Source organism: Citrus sinensis, chromosome 4, assembly GCF_022201045.2.
Source record: "Citrus sinensis cultivar Valencia sweet orange chromosome 4, DVS_A1.0, whole genome shotgun sequence".
Taxonomy (NCBI): Eukaryota; Viridiplantae; Streptophyta; class Magnoliopsida; order Sapindales; family Rutaceae; genus Citrus; species Citrus sinensis.
In genome coordinates, this window is record NC_068559.1 from 1,087,338 (window position 1) to 1,103,826 (window position 16,489).

Below are 16,489 nucleotides of genomic sequence, written 5' to 3' on the forward strand. Positions count from 1 at the left end.
TTATTTTAGTTAAATATGAAGTAACAGTACCAATCCGTTAACTTCCGTCTACAAGCGCTGACATTATAAGGGTAATTTAGTCTTTTAAGATTAACGAAACTTATGATTTAAAAAAACGACATATCATCTTATTTACCTAGTAAAAAATTACATGTCATATGATATATATTGATAAAAATGATATGGCATCCCATTTATCGGATAATTGTTAATAATTGCTAAAAAAATTACTTTACAATCGAATCTACTCCTCCAAAATTTAACCTAAATTTTTTAAGATCTACTCCTCAAAACTCCAACTGAAAATTTTTATGGTATAATATGTATAATTGTAAATAATATGTTGTTAATAATTTTTTTATAGTATAATATGTATATTTTTTATGGATAATTGTTAATAATATGTACCATTAATAATTCTTTTTTTTTTGTCAAAAAAATGTATTGTTAATAACAAAATAAAAAAATGTGTATTGAAAATTTATGTTAATTTTTTGGGTACATTTATCTTTTTACCTTATTTTGAGTTTCAATGGCAAAATAGTCAATTTGCTATAATTCTGTTAACTTTCTAACGGAAGTTAACGGATTGGTGGACGGCAGAAATATTTTGTCAACTTAGGGTGTACGAGTGATACACTTGAAAAGCGTTCACACACGTTTGATACGAGTGTTATTAAAGGGTATATGGCTGATAATTTCCCTTTTATTATTCATTGAGTTATAATATCTAGTAGTTAAGTTTTTTTTTACTTTATTAACATACCAATAATGATATTTATCATTAAATCTGATTATTTTTTGTATTTTTTAGGGTGAAATTGTAATTTTCGTTTTGGGGGTAAAATGATCATTTTTTATGTTTCCGTTAGTTTTCTTAACAGATTCCAAACGGAAGTGGAAAAGTGAAATAAAATGTAATTTTAGGTGGATTTCAGTCAAAAAAAGAAGGAATTGTATATTTTTTGAAAAAGTTATAAAAAACGGGTGGATGACTGGACGGTGGATATTTTTCCTATATATATATATAACACTAAGAAATTGATATCTTGGTAAAAAGCATGGGTGTTGTTGCTATCGGTATAAACTTTTTCATTCATTAAAATCTCATCGGTTGTGAATTTACTGCATTATTGAGAGATACACATATTGTTATGTATTGTATTCTAATTAGTTGAGATGTAATACGTGACAAATTAACAAATAATAAAATATACTCTAACAGCACTAAAAGAATTTTTAAATGTTAATTATACAACAAATGATAACGCATACGTATCATGAGATTTTCATAACTCAACTAAGCTCGTTAAGAAAGGATCATAAATCTGTAGTCAGATTTATTTAATCATAAATGTCACTTTAATTAGTAGGATTATGTCCTTGTCCAAGGTAAGAGAAACACTCAAGGAGAAGTTCACAAGTCATACGTGCATTTTTTTTTTTTTTTCCTTTCTTCTAATTCTACTGGTGAGAACCCCATAGCCTCAGAAAATAAATTAGCTAGTGTTCGACCAAGAGTCAGTGATAGCTAAGCAAACTATAATTTAACTTAATCAGCATTGGTTGGCTGGATTTCTAAAAGATTTAGGATAATAAAAAATAATGTAGTTTTTTTTTTTTTTTTTTGGATATGGGATAAATCGTAAGTAAAACAACAGATTTGTGACCCACTAAACCCTCCAGCGCAATGTAGAATTAACTAATCAGGAATTGATATTGAGATATCTTTACCTTCGAAACTATTGTGGATGCAAATGTCCAAATTTCAGAATTTGGGAATTCGAACAGTACTGTTGTTTTGCTAAACTAACGTCATATTATTGGAGCTTAAGCCTTTTTCTCTATTGTAGCTTTCTCTCCCAGAAAAAGAAGAAGAAGAAAAGAAAGGAAAATCCTCAGAAAATACACATGAAGTAGAAAGTCTTTTGATTTTTGCTCCATGTTTCAGTTTCCTCTTCTTTTATGTGGATAAATATACTTCTACTTCATCCAAAATTTCGATGTGTGCTAATTTTTGGAGATTTATGAAGCCTACACGTTCTAGATCGAAAAAAGTATTAGAGGTGGTAGATTTGATCATTTGGCAACAAATCAATGACTTTATAAAATTAATTGACAATACCAACTCTGACAGCGGAGCAATGACTTTAACAAGAACTGAGAGGTACTCTAAATAGAGCTCGAATCGAATGTGTTATCTGCACATTAAGAAAATGTATCTTTTATTGATCATTTGAATGCACAAATTTTCCTCTTGCATGTTGCCATGTCGGTTAATTTTCATTGCTCTAACCCAATTTTTTTTTATTTTTTTTTAACTATAATGGATCACATAAATTTATAATGTGTTTACTTGTGGATTTGAGGAATAAGAATGAAACTTATGTTTACTTGGCATGGAAATAAAATGTAATTTGAGAATAAAAATAAAATGTATAGGTCCCACACAATTTGAGAATAAGGAATGAAAATCTCATTTTCATGGGGGGTTGGGAATGAGAATGAAATATAAATTTATTTTTTTTATCCTTATAATTTTTTCATATTTCTTAAATTACCCTTGTTCAAATCACAAATAGTTTTATTATTTTAAATGTCATTAATTATTATTATTATTAATAAAATTTATTAACTTTATTATTTTAGTTATTATTAATTATGACATACTACAGTTTGTTAATCACATAAGTTAACAAAATTTAATAATAATAACAACAATAAAGATAATATTGTTAATAATGCTAAATTCATTATTTTTATTTATTTATTATTATTATAACAAAAATAATAATGATAATATTGTTAATAATGATAAATTAATTATTTTTATTAATTATTAATACTATGAGTATTTTGGTAAATTGATTCTCATTCATATTCTCCATTCTCATTTATTTTGCTAAGTAAACACATTAATGTCATTCCAGCACATTTTCATTTCCATTTATTTTTGTCAAGTAAACATTAAAATCTCATTCTCATTCCTCATTCTTATTCCAATCCATTCGTATTCCCAACTTATTCTCATTCCGTCACATTCTCATTCATATGAACATGAAACATGAAGTAAATCGCACCATAATGCTTATGGTTATTTGTGTCATTTGTTTTTTTTAAAATATATATATATATATATATATATATATATATATATATATATATATATATATATATATATATATATATATATGTGAAATAAGGTCACCGTGATTTGGTTGATGCTACAGAGCGCAGCATCTGATGATTCCCCAGGCACATAAGACAGTTTCATAAAGAAGGACAAGAGACGGCAGTATCTATCTTCACCTGACGGACACGATCGGGTTGCAAATACTTGGCAAAAAAGAACGACAAAGATTGTACGTGCGTGTATGTCAAACCCTCTGATCGCAGCCACTCAAAACTTAACACGCGTTCTTGCTAAAGTAACTATAACCAGACCGCCCTCGACAAGAAGACAAAACTCTCTCGTCAACGTCAGATAGACCCCACGTCGCCACGTGGCATCTTACGTGACCTTCCACAAATATCTTCGCAGCATCTCCCCTGCTTTACCCTGTCTTAAGCGCCCTGTTTTTCGGCTCTGCTTTTGTGTTCTTCGCTTCTCTTCTATCCGTCCAGGCATGTGAATATTGTTTTTATCGTATTATCAGCTCTTATTACTTTTTAGTACTTAACTTCGGTTTATTATTTGTTCACCGTTTACTTGCTTCTGGGTATTATGCTTTTGGGATTCTTTGATTCAATTCTGTAGAGTTTGTACTTATGATCCCTAATCTGCGTGGTTGCTAGAAAAATTTGAAAGAAAATTTGATCTCAGTTTTTGAAATTGATGATCATTTAATGGGTCTGCTTGCATCTCGATTTAGTTTCTTTGAAAAGAATTAAAATTTGCTTTATTGGTATGTGCTTTCTCGAGTTTAAAATTCGAAACTTTATTTTTTTGCCCATTAGCACGCGTACAAAGATTTAATATTGCTTTTGGCTTTAATGAGGCATGAAAATTTGCATAATTAATCATCCTCGCCGTCAGCTATGGGCGTGCTTTAGCAAAATTTTTGTTCTTTAATTCTTTGTTCAATCTAACGGTTACCTAAATGGCATGTTTTCTTCTATGAAATGGTTGTTAACTACATTTTGTTGTTTCACTTCAGGCATATCGCTTCTGAAAATGAAGGTTACCAGGGGCAAAGGAGCAGTCAAGAAGGACAAAAATGAAGTAGTGAAGCCTGTTGAGGACAGGTTAGAACAAAATAAAAATGACCCGAATGCATAGAAGAACATATTGGCTTATTAATCTCGATCCTATGCTATGCTACTTCATCCTTTTTGGTGATCTCAATTGGGCAATTGTCCCATCTCCTTGTTCTCAGAGCTGCAGGAAAGCGAAAGGCTGTGCTTAAAGCTAGTAGGAGTAGCAACAAGCGCACCAAGAATGTCAAGTCAGCAAAGAAAGACCCTAACAAGCCGAAGAGGCCTCCTAGTGCTTTTTTTGTTTTCCTGTAAGAGTCTCTCAATTTCAAATACTTTAGCAGAAAACTAGTTGAGCATTTTGAAGATTTCCTCGTGTTAATATCATGTAAATGCTGCAGAGAAGAGTTCAGAAAGGTTTACAAACAAGAGCATCCCAATGTTAAAGCTGTCTCAGCTGTAAGCATCTATCCATAATTATCATAATTCATTAACCTAATTTGATAAGACTTCTTATGTCGAGGAAGAAATTCATTTTGTCAATTGATGCTGTGATTGAAGGTGGGGAAAGCTGGGGGAGAGAAATGGAAGTCGCTGACTGATGCAGTAAGTTCCAAAATATCAACTGGAAGTTTCTTAAATTTGTTGGGGCTATTAATTTGAAGGCAGCAATAATGAATTCTGCAATCCCTTTTTCGAACTTTGCTTGGGACCAAAGATTAAGAAGGAGCACTGGATGGTGAAATTTGTCATATGCACCACTTGAATGATGTGGCATGTTCGAAATTTACACATGAATTAGTTCATATAACTACTAATGCAAATATTAAATTAAGTGTGTAGTAAGTTCTTTTCTCTGTGATTAAGTTCTTGGGTTTGGAGAAGTTTATGCTAGTTGCTTATATCTTACCTCCGTCGGTGGTTCTTCAGGAAAAAGCCCCATTTGAAGCAAAAGCAGCAAAAAGGAAATTGGATTATGAAAAGCTGATGACAGCATACAACAAGAAACAGGTTTGATTGAATCCCTTTTTTTTTTTATTGGTTTGGATTTGTTTCATTCCGTTTTCCTTTCGACTTCTCACTGGACTTGAATACATTTGGATCAGGAAAGTACTGAAGATGAAGATGAAGAGGAGTCTGAGAAGTCAAAATCCGAGGTGCATGACGACGATGATGATGAAGAACTTGAAGAGGTAAGTATGTGTAAAATTCATATGTGACATATCGTTAGCATGAGGGAAGAATTTTTAAACTTCAGACTATTCTAAAAATGAAAGTACCGTAAATTTTACTATGAAATTGTCCCCAACTAAATCAAAGTACATATCTACGTATTATATTGAATTCTTTTCCGTTCTTTCTCCTTTGTTTCTGCATCTAATTCCAATTTGAATTGGCAGGAGGATGAAGAGGAGGACGACGACTAGATTCAGGAGCGCCACTGGGTATAGTTCCTTTGCTTTATCCAGAAAAAATCCTGGACGTTGTATGACCATGCAGTTGGGTTATTTTGTGTTTTTAACTATAAAAGAATTCAACTCTTCGTTCTGCCAACTTGTAATGTAATGCTGGTACTGCATTCATCTGCAGTCTGCATATATACCTACTGTTTTGAGTAATGTTTTATATATGGTTACAGAGTTTGTATGTAATTTGATGTGGCCAACCAACCCGACTCTTGTACAAATCAGTAATTACTAGTTGCTAATAAAGATAAGTCACCACTTGACACACGACAACTTATAGTGGAGCCGCATAATATGCCCTATCAGTCTGTATCCCAACTTTGTATCCATACCATTATTGTTTTTATTTAATTCAAACTTTTTTTTTCAATTCACAATCAACTAGGTTTTAAAACAAAAATTTTATCTTGAGATTTAAGGGCTCGTTTGGTATGCTAGATTGGATCGGATCGGATCGGATTAGATAAGATAGGATTGGATTGGATAATACTGGATTATATATAATATTATGTTGTGTTTGGTATGCCATGAGATTAGATAGTAATTAATAATATGTCTCATATATTAATTTATTAAAATCATCGTAAATTTACTTTAAAATGACATGTAATATAATTTAACTTAAATCAATAATTATTGGTAAATTTATTAAAAAAATGCAAAATCTTCCCTTAATTTTTTTTAATATTTAACATGTTATAGTTTTTAGGGAAAATATCCACCGTCCACCTATTTTTTACACCTTTTTCAAAAATACACAATTCCTTCTTTTTTTGGCTGGAATCCACCCAAAGTTACATTTTTTTTCACTTTTCCACTTCCGTTTGGAATTCGTTAAGAAAACTAACGGAAACTTTAAAAAATGACCATTTTACCCCCAAAACGAAAATTACAATTTCACCTTAAAAATTACAAAAAATAATTAGATTAAATCTAATTATTTTCCCCATCGGTCAATAAATAAATTAATTCCATAACCATCAAATACATGTTTTTTTTTTAAATATATCTGTAATTAGAATGCTAAATTATAATAGTAGTATTAAAAATAGCTCAATCTCACAAATCATCAATTGAATTTAAGATAAGTAGAGTTTTATTATTAATTGAGTTATAATCTCTAGTAGTTAAGATTTTTTTGTACTTCATTAAAGTACCAATAATGATATTCATCATTAAATCTTATTATTTTTGGTATTTTTTAAGGTGATTGTAATTTTCGTTTTGGGGGTAAAATGGTCATTTTATTAAGTTTCCGTTAGTTTTCTTAACGGACTCCAAACGGAAGTGGAAAAGTGAAAAAAAATGTAACTTTAGGTGGATTCCAGCTAAAAAATGAAGGAATTGTGTATTTTTGAAAAAGGTGTAAAAAATAGGTGGACGGTGGATATTCCCTAGTTTTTAATCCCATGAATAGTAGAGGACAGAGTTTTATCATAGAAAATGTAATTCCAATGGTCCCCTTGGGATGAAATTTTGCCACTATTTGGATTAAGTGGTGAGCTCATTATTGTTATGTTATCTTTACTTTTTTTACACCAAACATGACATAAAGATTATTTTACACTAAAGTTATCCAATCCCATGATAAATAACTAAAACCAAACGGGGCCTAAGGATATAAAATGCCTGGCCTGGTATCACGTATCTTCTCAAAAGCTCAGGAGGAGAGGATTCTTATCCGAATCACAGAATTTTGAAGCAAAATGGGGCTCCATTCACTAAATGGAAGCCCAAAATTCTTTGCCCTTTAGTGTTATCATAAGTTCACCAAATTTCAAACATCTGTACAACTGAAGTTAATAATAATGTACCCCAACATATGTAAATGATGAGTAAATAATACTTCGAGCAGAATAATTAATGGACCGTTATTGCTTTCTTTAATGATTAAAGGAAAACAAATTATAACATCATGTCTTGGATCTTGGGATAAATGGCAACCACTTTCTAGCCCATTATGTATTATCATACAGAAACTATAGAGAACAAATGCAGCTTTTAGCCACAAAACCTGAGATCCAGATCAAACTATGATCATGATACACACGTGTCGATGTTGGGACATGTCACGGAAAAGTGACAACCCGATTGGTCACACGGTCGTCGAGTGGACAACAATTGCCATCGTCATCATCACCATCATCAATAATAATCAAAAGCCCAAAAAAAAAAAAAAAAGGAGTTGTAAATAAAAATGAAAATTAAAGTCACCCACCACAATTCCAACTTTTGGTTTCATAGTGTTTTTATGCGAATCATAGTTTAACCCACGATTGAATCTTTTATGATTGTAACGCATTATCAATAGTCATTTCAAATGCCAGTCGAAATAAATTACAAAACAAAAATTAATAAACGACCACAGTGGGAGTCGAACCCACGACCTTTTGATCCGAAGTCAAACGCGCTAATCCACTGCGCTATGCGGTCAGATTATTTAATAACCCCTAATTAATTATTCTTAAAAGATTAACTTCAATTTTCGAATGAGATTCCCAATTTCTCATGATCAAACTGCTAACAGGAGAACATGGAATTTTTTTTTTTAAAAAAAAAAAATCATCAGAAATTGTGGATACATCGATTTTGAAAATTTTGACCTCGGGGCTTGATGTCAATAGTGTTAAAATATAAACATTTTTAAGTACATATCCATATTATTAAATAAGAGCACCTTTAATTTATTTTTTTTCAAGATTATACTGCAATCTACAGATAATTTAAAATGGGGTCACTAAAAGTTTAAAGTTTTATAGTTATATCATAACAAGAATTTGTCTTTTATAGTTTGGGGTTCTATGTCAATAAAAAAGAGATCTACTCTTACCTAAAATTTATTCACAATGGAGGCCGATGAATTCCCAAAAGACTCGAACTCTCACTTTTATTGTTGAAAGTGAGGTACACCAACCACTGATATGGGTGTAGTTGGCGGCCTCAAATGTGAAATTGGTTTCGCGTTCTGTGGAAGAGATGTGAATGGCATAAAATTTTACTGAAAATTCAACCCAAGAAAAGAAAAAAAAGGTAAAATTATGATCTCCATTGAACCCGCAAAATGAACGTAATTAGGTAGCATTGTGCCCTATTTTTCAAGCAACAAGCAAACAAGTACCGCCACTAAATCAAAATAAAAACAATTGATTGCAAGTCTAGCTAGAGTTCACTATTTACTATTCACTAACATCTTTTTGTCAAGGGAAAAGCAAAGCCCAGTTGATTATTTTAGGAAAATTTAGCTTAAGTGATAGCTTGTCAATTAAAGAATAATTAGTGGAGATGAAGACTTTAAATTAAATACAAATCACAAAGTGGGATTATGTCTAATACTCGTTGATTAGAGACAAGGAAACCAATTATTAAACCTCAAAAAAGTTTATAATGACTTTGGTCGGCAAAGTCAATCAACTTTTGTCATTTACCTTCCACTTTAGAGGTAGGTTTTTCTTTTATAAATGTCCTTCTCCAATTAGAAAAATATCCAATGGCCTTGGTGCCCAACATCTTGCAACATTTCATGAGAAAAAGAAAACTTTGATCATCACGATAGGTGCACAATATCAATACGTGTGAAGTACATAATGCAACACTACTACTGGGATTCCGAAATGCAATTAATATTTATGCAAATGCGTGGAGTTTTACTTTTTACCCTACCAAGTAGCATAATAGTTTTAGAACAGATTAATATATATATATTAAAAAAAAAAAAACTTATCTTCAAATCAAATATTACAGACCATTATCTAATAGTTTTAGTTTTAGTTTTAGTTTTTGGTCATGCCTTGATCTCTCCGGCTCATTTCTTAATCTCCTGGGTTCCACAAAAAAGGCAAATAAATCAAATTCATATCTTACGAGTCATTGAAATTTGATCCTTCACAACGATCTACTGGTGCTAAACAGAAATGCATGCGCGTACGTCACTGTAAATGTTACGGCTTTGCCATTAATTTGCTCCCCTGGTAGTTGGCTTGTGACTCTCAGTCTCTTTTCTTTCTTTAAACGTAGCCGTGTGTGATGGATGGTATGGGTAGGGAGGCGTTAGCTACGGCCTATGAGTCAAAAGAAGACACCGAAACTTTCAAAAATTCATACATTTTTTGGCGCAGCAGAGACAAAAAAGCAAAAATAGACAAAAATGCATGTGATCTTCTTCACGGTCACAGATTCCACCGTCCTGAAAATAAAGGATGCCACACGTGCGACGCTGACACATCCATTCGTGTGTGACAAGAAGGGCAGGCCGCTGGTTGCTGACGTTGGGAAGTGTAAGAATTTGTACAAAACTGCTTTAAGATTTGTCAGTGCACACGTGTGACTCAGACCTCGTGTCTCGTGGCTGACCACTCAGTTGACTGTCTCTTTGATTCAATTGGCATATACCCGGGTAATTTTTAAAAACCTCCCCTGAGGTTTGAGGCTGTTGCAAGTAGATGGTAAAACTTATTTTATTTGTAAAAGACCCCCTACCGTTAGTTAAAATTTTCATTGACCAACTGTTGATTTTAAAAAGATAATATTACCCCCAATAATAATTTATGTCAGTTAAAATTTCCTTAAAATCTTTAAAAAAATAAAATTACAAACTTAAAAAAAATTATATTTTATATCAAATAATTAAGATTTGTAATTTTATTACAAACTTTAAAAAATTATATTTTTATATCAAATAATTAAGATTTTTAATTTTATTACAAATTTAAAAAAAAAGTTTACGTCAGTTAAAATTTCCTTAAAATCTTAAAAAAATTAAAATTACAAACTTAAAAAAATTATATTTTTATATCAAATAATTAAGATTTGTAATTTTATTACAAACTTTAAAAAATTACATTTTTATATCAAATAATTAAGATTTGTAATTTTATTACAAACTTTAAAAAAATTATTTTAAGATTTGTAATTTTATTTTTTTAAGATTTTAAGGAAATATCAATAACTTGATCATGGTGAAAATAATTATTTTAATTACTTATGAAATTGTAAATATTTAGAATTATAAATATTGGGGGTAATATTGTCTTTTCAAAGTCAACAGTTAGTCAATAAAAATTTTAACTAACGGTAGGGGGTCTTTTACAAATAAAATGATTTTCACCATCTACTTGCAACAGCCTCAAACCTCGGGGTAGGTTTTTAAAAATTACCCGCATATACCCCTATCAAAGTCTTCAAACCCTTTTTCATCTTAGGGTGCTACAGACTCCCGGGTATGTTATTTTATGGCTCGAATATTTTTAGATGCTCGGAAAATTAACAAAATTTGGCCACCTAATTTTTTTTCATACAAGAAATAAAAAAAAATACCGTTAAAATATTAAAGGGTCTTACTAAGTTGGATCAGCTTCGTGTTCGGTGACGACCGCATGATTGTAAAGATAAATATTAAATATACAATCATTATTATAATATGATGGTTATCGTCAATACTCTACCGGGAAATTAGTCTAACTTAACTACTGCCCTAATATTAAATTATCATAGCCGCAACCTTGATTCTTGACTATTATTCGTATTCAAACGTAAAATTAAATAGATAAAAGAAATGACATTTACCCAACTTTATTTATCTATAAATCAATGTTTTATTATTTCTTTTATGAATAAAATAGGTCATGTCAGTCGAAAGGGTTTGGTGTATCAAATTTTGATCTGAAATCCACCTTTAAAATGATTCCTAACTCATCAGTGAATAATTCAATCTTTGATTATTGAGTAACCAAACTATTCAATGCCATAGTTGTTTAGCAACCAATGGCTTTCTCAAGTCTCCACAATCTTATCTACGTCTCTCCTTATCTCAATAATTGGTTGACGAATTATAAAAAGTCATTGTTTGGTTACTCAATAATCAAGATTGAATTATTCCAAATTGATATGCATATCCAAAAGTGTTTGAATATTTCAAACCAGAATAACAAATACTGAGTTATATGTTCAAAAATTTCATATAATTCAAACCAAATTAATGTATATACTTTTAATAATTATAGAATATTTGAAAATACATATTAAAGATAAGTTAACACCTTTTGAGCTCAAATCTATTTTGTAAAGAATTTCAACTTTTTTTTTTCATTTGTTCGACAATTGTGTATATTCGACACATATCTCATCTTTATTAGGGCATTAAAAATACATGATTACATGCGATAAACTCAAGATTATGAAAAGGTGACAACTTCTGATAGGGAGGGACATTACACGATTCTTATCCTATATGAACAATTAAATGATCAGAAAGAAAATTTTATGGATGTGGGAGCTCAAAGTCAATTTTGGTCCCCTTCAATCACATTGAAGAAAATATAGGGTGAACGATTTGATAAGATAATGTGGTCCTTTTTCTTAACAATTACCTGAGACTTACAGGAAACATATTTATGCACCGCAAAATGCGATCACCGTCTTCATTCATTCATTCATTGATGCCCCAATTGGCCTTGTGGCCCTCTCAATGATCAAGAGCCTTGCATCCTTAGTTAGTTTCCTAGGTTTATGATCGATTTGATCGAATGTTGTATACAATGTGGGCTGTTCAAATTTACATTTTGTAATGCGCAAACATCAAGTATATTCACATTAGTGCCGACAAATAGTTATCATAATAAAAATTATTGGATGCGGTCACTCATATTTTATAAAGTACAATTTAGAATGATACAACTTTATTATATATGATATGTCGGACTTCGTTTTACTGCCAAACTATCATATATTGCTCTAATTAAAGTTTTGTATAGTGCGGACCACTACAAGGGATAAGAAATAATAACAATTTTATTAACCCTTGGAAAAATCATCGTCGGTATCAAAATTGGTGTCGGCAAGCCCGTAGAATGAGTGGCAGCACCAAACTGTCGATCCCACGCACAACCATATATCTATACGTCAAGATTTAATCAACTCTTCACCATCTCTTTATAATGAATTTTTCTTGATAAAATGATAAGTACCTTTCATTAATTTGGTCACACAAAATGAATGTGCCCAAATTAAAATGGCTTGGTTTCTATTTCGTCCTTTCTTGGCTTACCTTCATGGCTTCAACAAACGGTAGGGTCCGACAAAGAACCATCAATCGATTGATTTGGGTCGCACCCATGGGACCAATCGAAGGTCACGGCTCGTACAATTCGATTAGGTGGACCGGACACCTTTAGCTAGCTGGCCAGCTCGCTCTGGCTCAGTGGCACATATATAGTTTTGAAACCTTGAATTATTGTGTTATGTAGTGCAAATTTGGCAATGGGTCAGTGACTACTGAGTAGTGACCAATTTTGCCAAGTAACTAAAATAATAGTGCTAAATCAATCGATATGGGACAGAAAGAAAGGACACGACGTGGACATTTTAATTTGTTTTTGAGCAATTGTACTGTCACCTCACACGTGTTGTGGGGCATTACAAAATTATAAAAAGGAAAGAGACCGATATATAATATATATATTTATATATACATACATATACAAATTCATTCTTTGCAATTATTTTAAAGAATTTAATTGAGTTTCGACAATGATTTGGTCACGCTCGTGCATGATCTTCAGTGCCAACTACAAAAGATTGGTAGATTGTGTATATTGGATTATAAATTAAATAAATAAAATATATAAATGAGAGCAACTTACTCTGATATTTTAATCAAGATAGCGACGGGGTAGCAGAACAAATTGCAATTGCAAAATTTTGTCAATGACGGGTCTTATTTTAGATAGATTCGAAAGCTTAGAAGAGTTAATTTATTAAGTAACTCGAAATTTTAGAATACAAAAGCAAGGTTAGTTCTAACAAGTAACAGAATCAAAAAATTAATTTATTCTTTTAAATTAAAGAACGAGAGAGAGAGAGAGAGAGAGGGAGGGAGGGAGGTTGATTTGAGATCAACAGTGAGTGAGAATTAGGGCAATGAGGAATGTTACACAAAATGGATTAATCAGCACATCTTGATTTTTAAAGTCAATTAAGTGAAGAGTTAATAGGAAAGAGAGCTAACGCACAAACACATGATGTGATTCTCTCATGAGAGAAAAGCTTTTATGGTGTAATAATGCCAATACATGAAAAAAGGAGATGTGGGAACTTCTTAAGGATCATTATTTTATGAGTTGTCTAGTGGGTGGAGAGCTTAATGTCCCTAAATGGGGACCATGTGGAGGAACATGGTATCATCACCCTCATATTAAAGATCAAAAACCATGGCTATAATTGCATGCTACTCTTCTCATTATACTTTTGGTTGTTAAGCTAGCTAGCTAGCTTTATGTAAATTATACATCTTATTTTATTAGGCTTCAGTTGTGGGATCAATGAAGAAGGCTGAGAAACTTAGTGATTAATAATGCCAATGGAAAGCAGGGTTTTGGCTTAAGTACATTTTAATATAATGCATGCTAATCAATCAAAGACAATAACGAAGGAAACACACTAGCTTTTCATCCAACTTTTATATATTTTTACAAAGGGGGAGTACAAAAATTTATTAGTTTTCCCAATGGTTAGATTTATACTTTATAAATTATAATGTTTGCGCATGAGAAGAACTTTGCATCTGCATAACTTAATTTGATATATATCGGTTCCATTTAAAATTGAGTACAATTTAAAGAAGATATGTACTCACTAGAAAATTTTTTTATGTGTTTGTAATATAGAATTTTGTTGGTTTCTTAACCACCGAAGGATCCCACTCCTACCAAACATTGAATCAAGAGATCTCATATAATCTATAGAAGCCAGACAGAAAAATGTTGGGCAACTTGATTAACAAGTAATTAGAGGTACCAATGCTAGTTAGCATGCCTTAATCGATAGTTAAACTTAGGGCTTGTTTGTTAAAAGTTTAAAATCTAAAATTTTATTAATTTTAAATTTTACTTATTTGTTTTTTTATAACTTCTATCTGTTTTTTAGATATTTACATCTGAATAAATTTAAAATTAATAAAATTTTATAACTTTTATCTAATTTTTTATATAATTTTATTCAAACTCATTTGGACTTTAAAAAAATTAGACCCATTTAAATTTTAGACAAAAAAAAACCAATCTTATCTTAATCTTAAAAGTTAAAAAAGACTGAAAATTTAATGCGTCCACTTATGAAAAAAAAAAAAGAGAGTTTAAAATTTATAGCCGCAACAAGGAGAAGAAAAATTTCCAACACCTAAAAAAAAAAAAAAAGAGTGCGTTTAATTTAAATATTTAATTTGTTTTATACAGATGTGGGCCAAGAGTACACATGCATCCTTGGGAAAGGTCAAGTGGCAAAATGGAAAAGATTGGAAAGTGAAGTATATCCCTCCATACTTTATATTTTTCTTTTTGTAGAATGTTGCATCCATGCTTTTTTTTTTTTTTTTTTTTAATATGAAGCATATTCTAATTCATAAAGAGGCAGAAGGAATGAGGGCCACAGAAGTGCTTCTTGATCAACTCCATTTTTTTCCTTTTTTTTTTTTTGGCCCCCTAGATGGGATTGGCATTATAATGTAACCCATGTGGCACATGTATGTCACCATGCCAACATACCCCTTTGATCCTTTTGAAGGGGAAAATAAATAAATAAATCATGCACCTCTATTTTTCTAAAAGCTGCAGATTAAGGAAACACTTGCGAATTTGAATTTGTGATGATATCATTTAATATAGTAAAAAATACTATATAAAAAAAAAAAGAGGTAAAGTAAATTGATCATATAATATAACCCAATTAAGGCTAGCTAGGGATGTTATTTTCATTCACAAATTTCTTATCTTGGCTTAATGTTAACCCGCGTGTACCTATTAAAAGAAAGTTCATCACTAATTAAACAAATACTAATACTGCACTTACATCACATGTGCATGCTAACGTGTATCTACGTATGTGAGTTGTTCTTCTTCTTTTTAAAAATAATTTATACTAAATTCGATTGATATCTGTCAAGACCAACTCACAAAGTAACATACATCAGATTGACAATTTTTTTTTAAATATTATTAAACTGTAATTTATTGATACAAAGTTAGAAAAATTATTTTTCCTGAATCAATCTAGATAGGTCAATTATTGTGCAGTCTAGATAAAATGAATATAAAATACTTTTTTACAACTAGAAAAAAATTTCTCCTAAATAAACACACGGGAGCGAAGTTTTTTTTTGTTTTTTAATATGGTGCGAAATTTTATTAAGAAAGAATACAGAAACATTCATTTAAAATGATACAGAAACATTCTTCCCAAGTATGCTTGTGCAAATTCTGATGAATTGATACAGGTGAATCATCCCACCAATTATAAACATTAAGTTTTAACCTCAAATTAATAAGACTATAAGCCACTGAATTTCCCTCTCAATAGATATATGAATTAGTAAAATGTATTTAAAAAATAAGTCTAAATAATTCAACCATCTGATACACAGACGCCACGGCGACCTGAATTTAATACTTGTAAGATAAATTAAATCCCAATTTGAGTCACTCTCTAACTAAATAAAATGCCAACCTTTCAAAGGTGAAAGCGCAATACCCTTTAAAATAGCATATATCTCTGAGGGTAAAAGCCAATTTAGTTAATGTATTTTAAGATTAGTTTCCATTTAATCCTTATATTTTTAAAAATGTCTCGAAACATCCATGCGGTTAAAGTATTGATACTTCTACTGTTACTTTTTATTTCTTTTGGCTTCCTTTTACAATATTACCATTTTATAATAATTTTTTGTTTGGGCATTAATAAAAAGAAAATAATTAAATTACCAATTTAACCCTAAAAAATAAAAATAAAATTATATTAATTTTTAATTGTCAAAAATTAAATTGTTATTTTTTTATTTCTTT

At 30.8% G+C, this 16,489-nt stretch overlaps 1 protein-coding gene and 1 non-coding gene across 3 annotated transcripts; one reads left to right on the forward strand and one right to left on the reverse strand.

The window, feature by feature from the left end:
- The first annotated feature begins 3,467 nt into the window (after positions 1–3,467).
- On the forward strand, positions 3,468–5,927 carry HMG (group B HMG-box protein). 2 transcript variants are annotated; one of them, XM_006486265.4, is made up of 8 exons: positions 3,468–3,624; positions 4,158–4,245; positions 4,377–4,505; positions 4,596–4,653; positions 4,756–4,800; positions 5,125–5,205; positions 5,301–5,387; positions 5,595–5,846. In XM_006486265.4, the coding sequence occupies exons 2-8, from the start codon at positions 4,175–4,177 to the stop codon at positions 5,619–5,621; spliced, it is 498 nt and encodes a 165-aa protein (XP_006486328.1). In that variant the 5' UTR covers positions 3,468–3,624; positions 4,158–4,174; the 3' UTR covers positions 5,622–5,846. The 2 variants fall into 2 exon arrangements, with proteins under 2 accessions (XP_006486328.1, NP_001275787.1); NM_001288858.1 differs by lacking the exon at positions 3,468–3,624 and having other exon boundaries at positions 5,595–5,927.
- A 2,092-nt stretch (positions 5,928–8,019) lies between these two features.
- On the reverse strand, positions 8,020–8,093 carry TRNAR-UCG (transfer RNA arginine (anticodon UCG)). Its single transcript has one exon. It is a non-coding gene; the product is annotated as a tRNA-Arg (tRNA).
- Between the last annotated feature and the right edge of the window lie 8,396 nt (positions 8,094–16,489).

What these genes read in the sequence shown, in the direction of transcription:
- HMG (XM_006486265.4), top strand. Translation starts at nt 4,175, where the DNA reads ATGAAGGTTACCAGGGGCAAAGGAGCAGTCAAGAAGGACAAAAATGAA. An exon ending in AGTGCTTTTTTTGTTTTCCT is followed by an intron (nt 4,506 to 4,595) that starts GTAAGAGTCTCT and finishes TAAATGCTGCAG; the next exon opens with AGAAGAGTTCAGAAAGGTTT. An exon ending in GGAAGTCGCTGACTGATGCA is followed by an intron (nt 4,801 to 5,124) that starts GTAAGTTCCAAA and finishes GTGGTTCTTCAG; the next exon opens with GAAAAAGCCCCATTTGAAGC.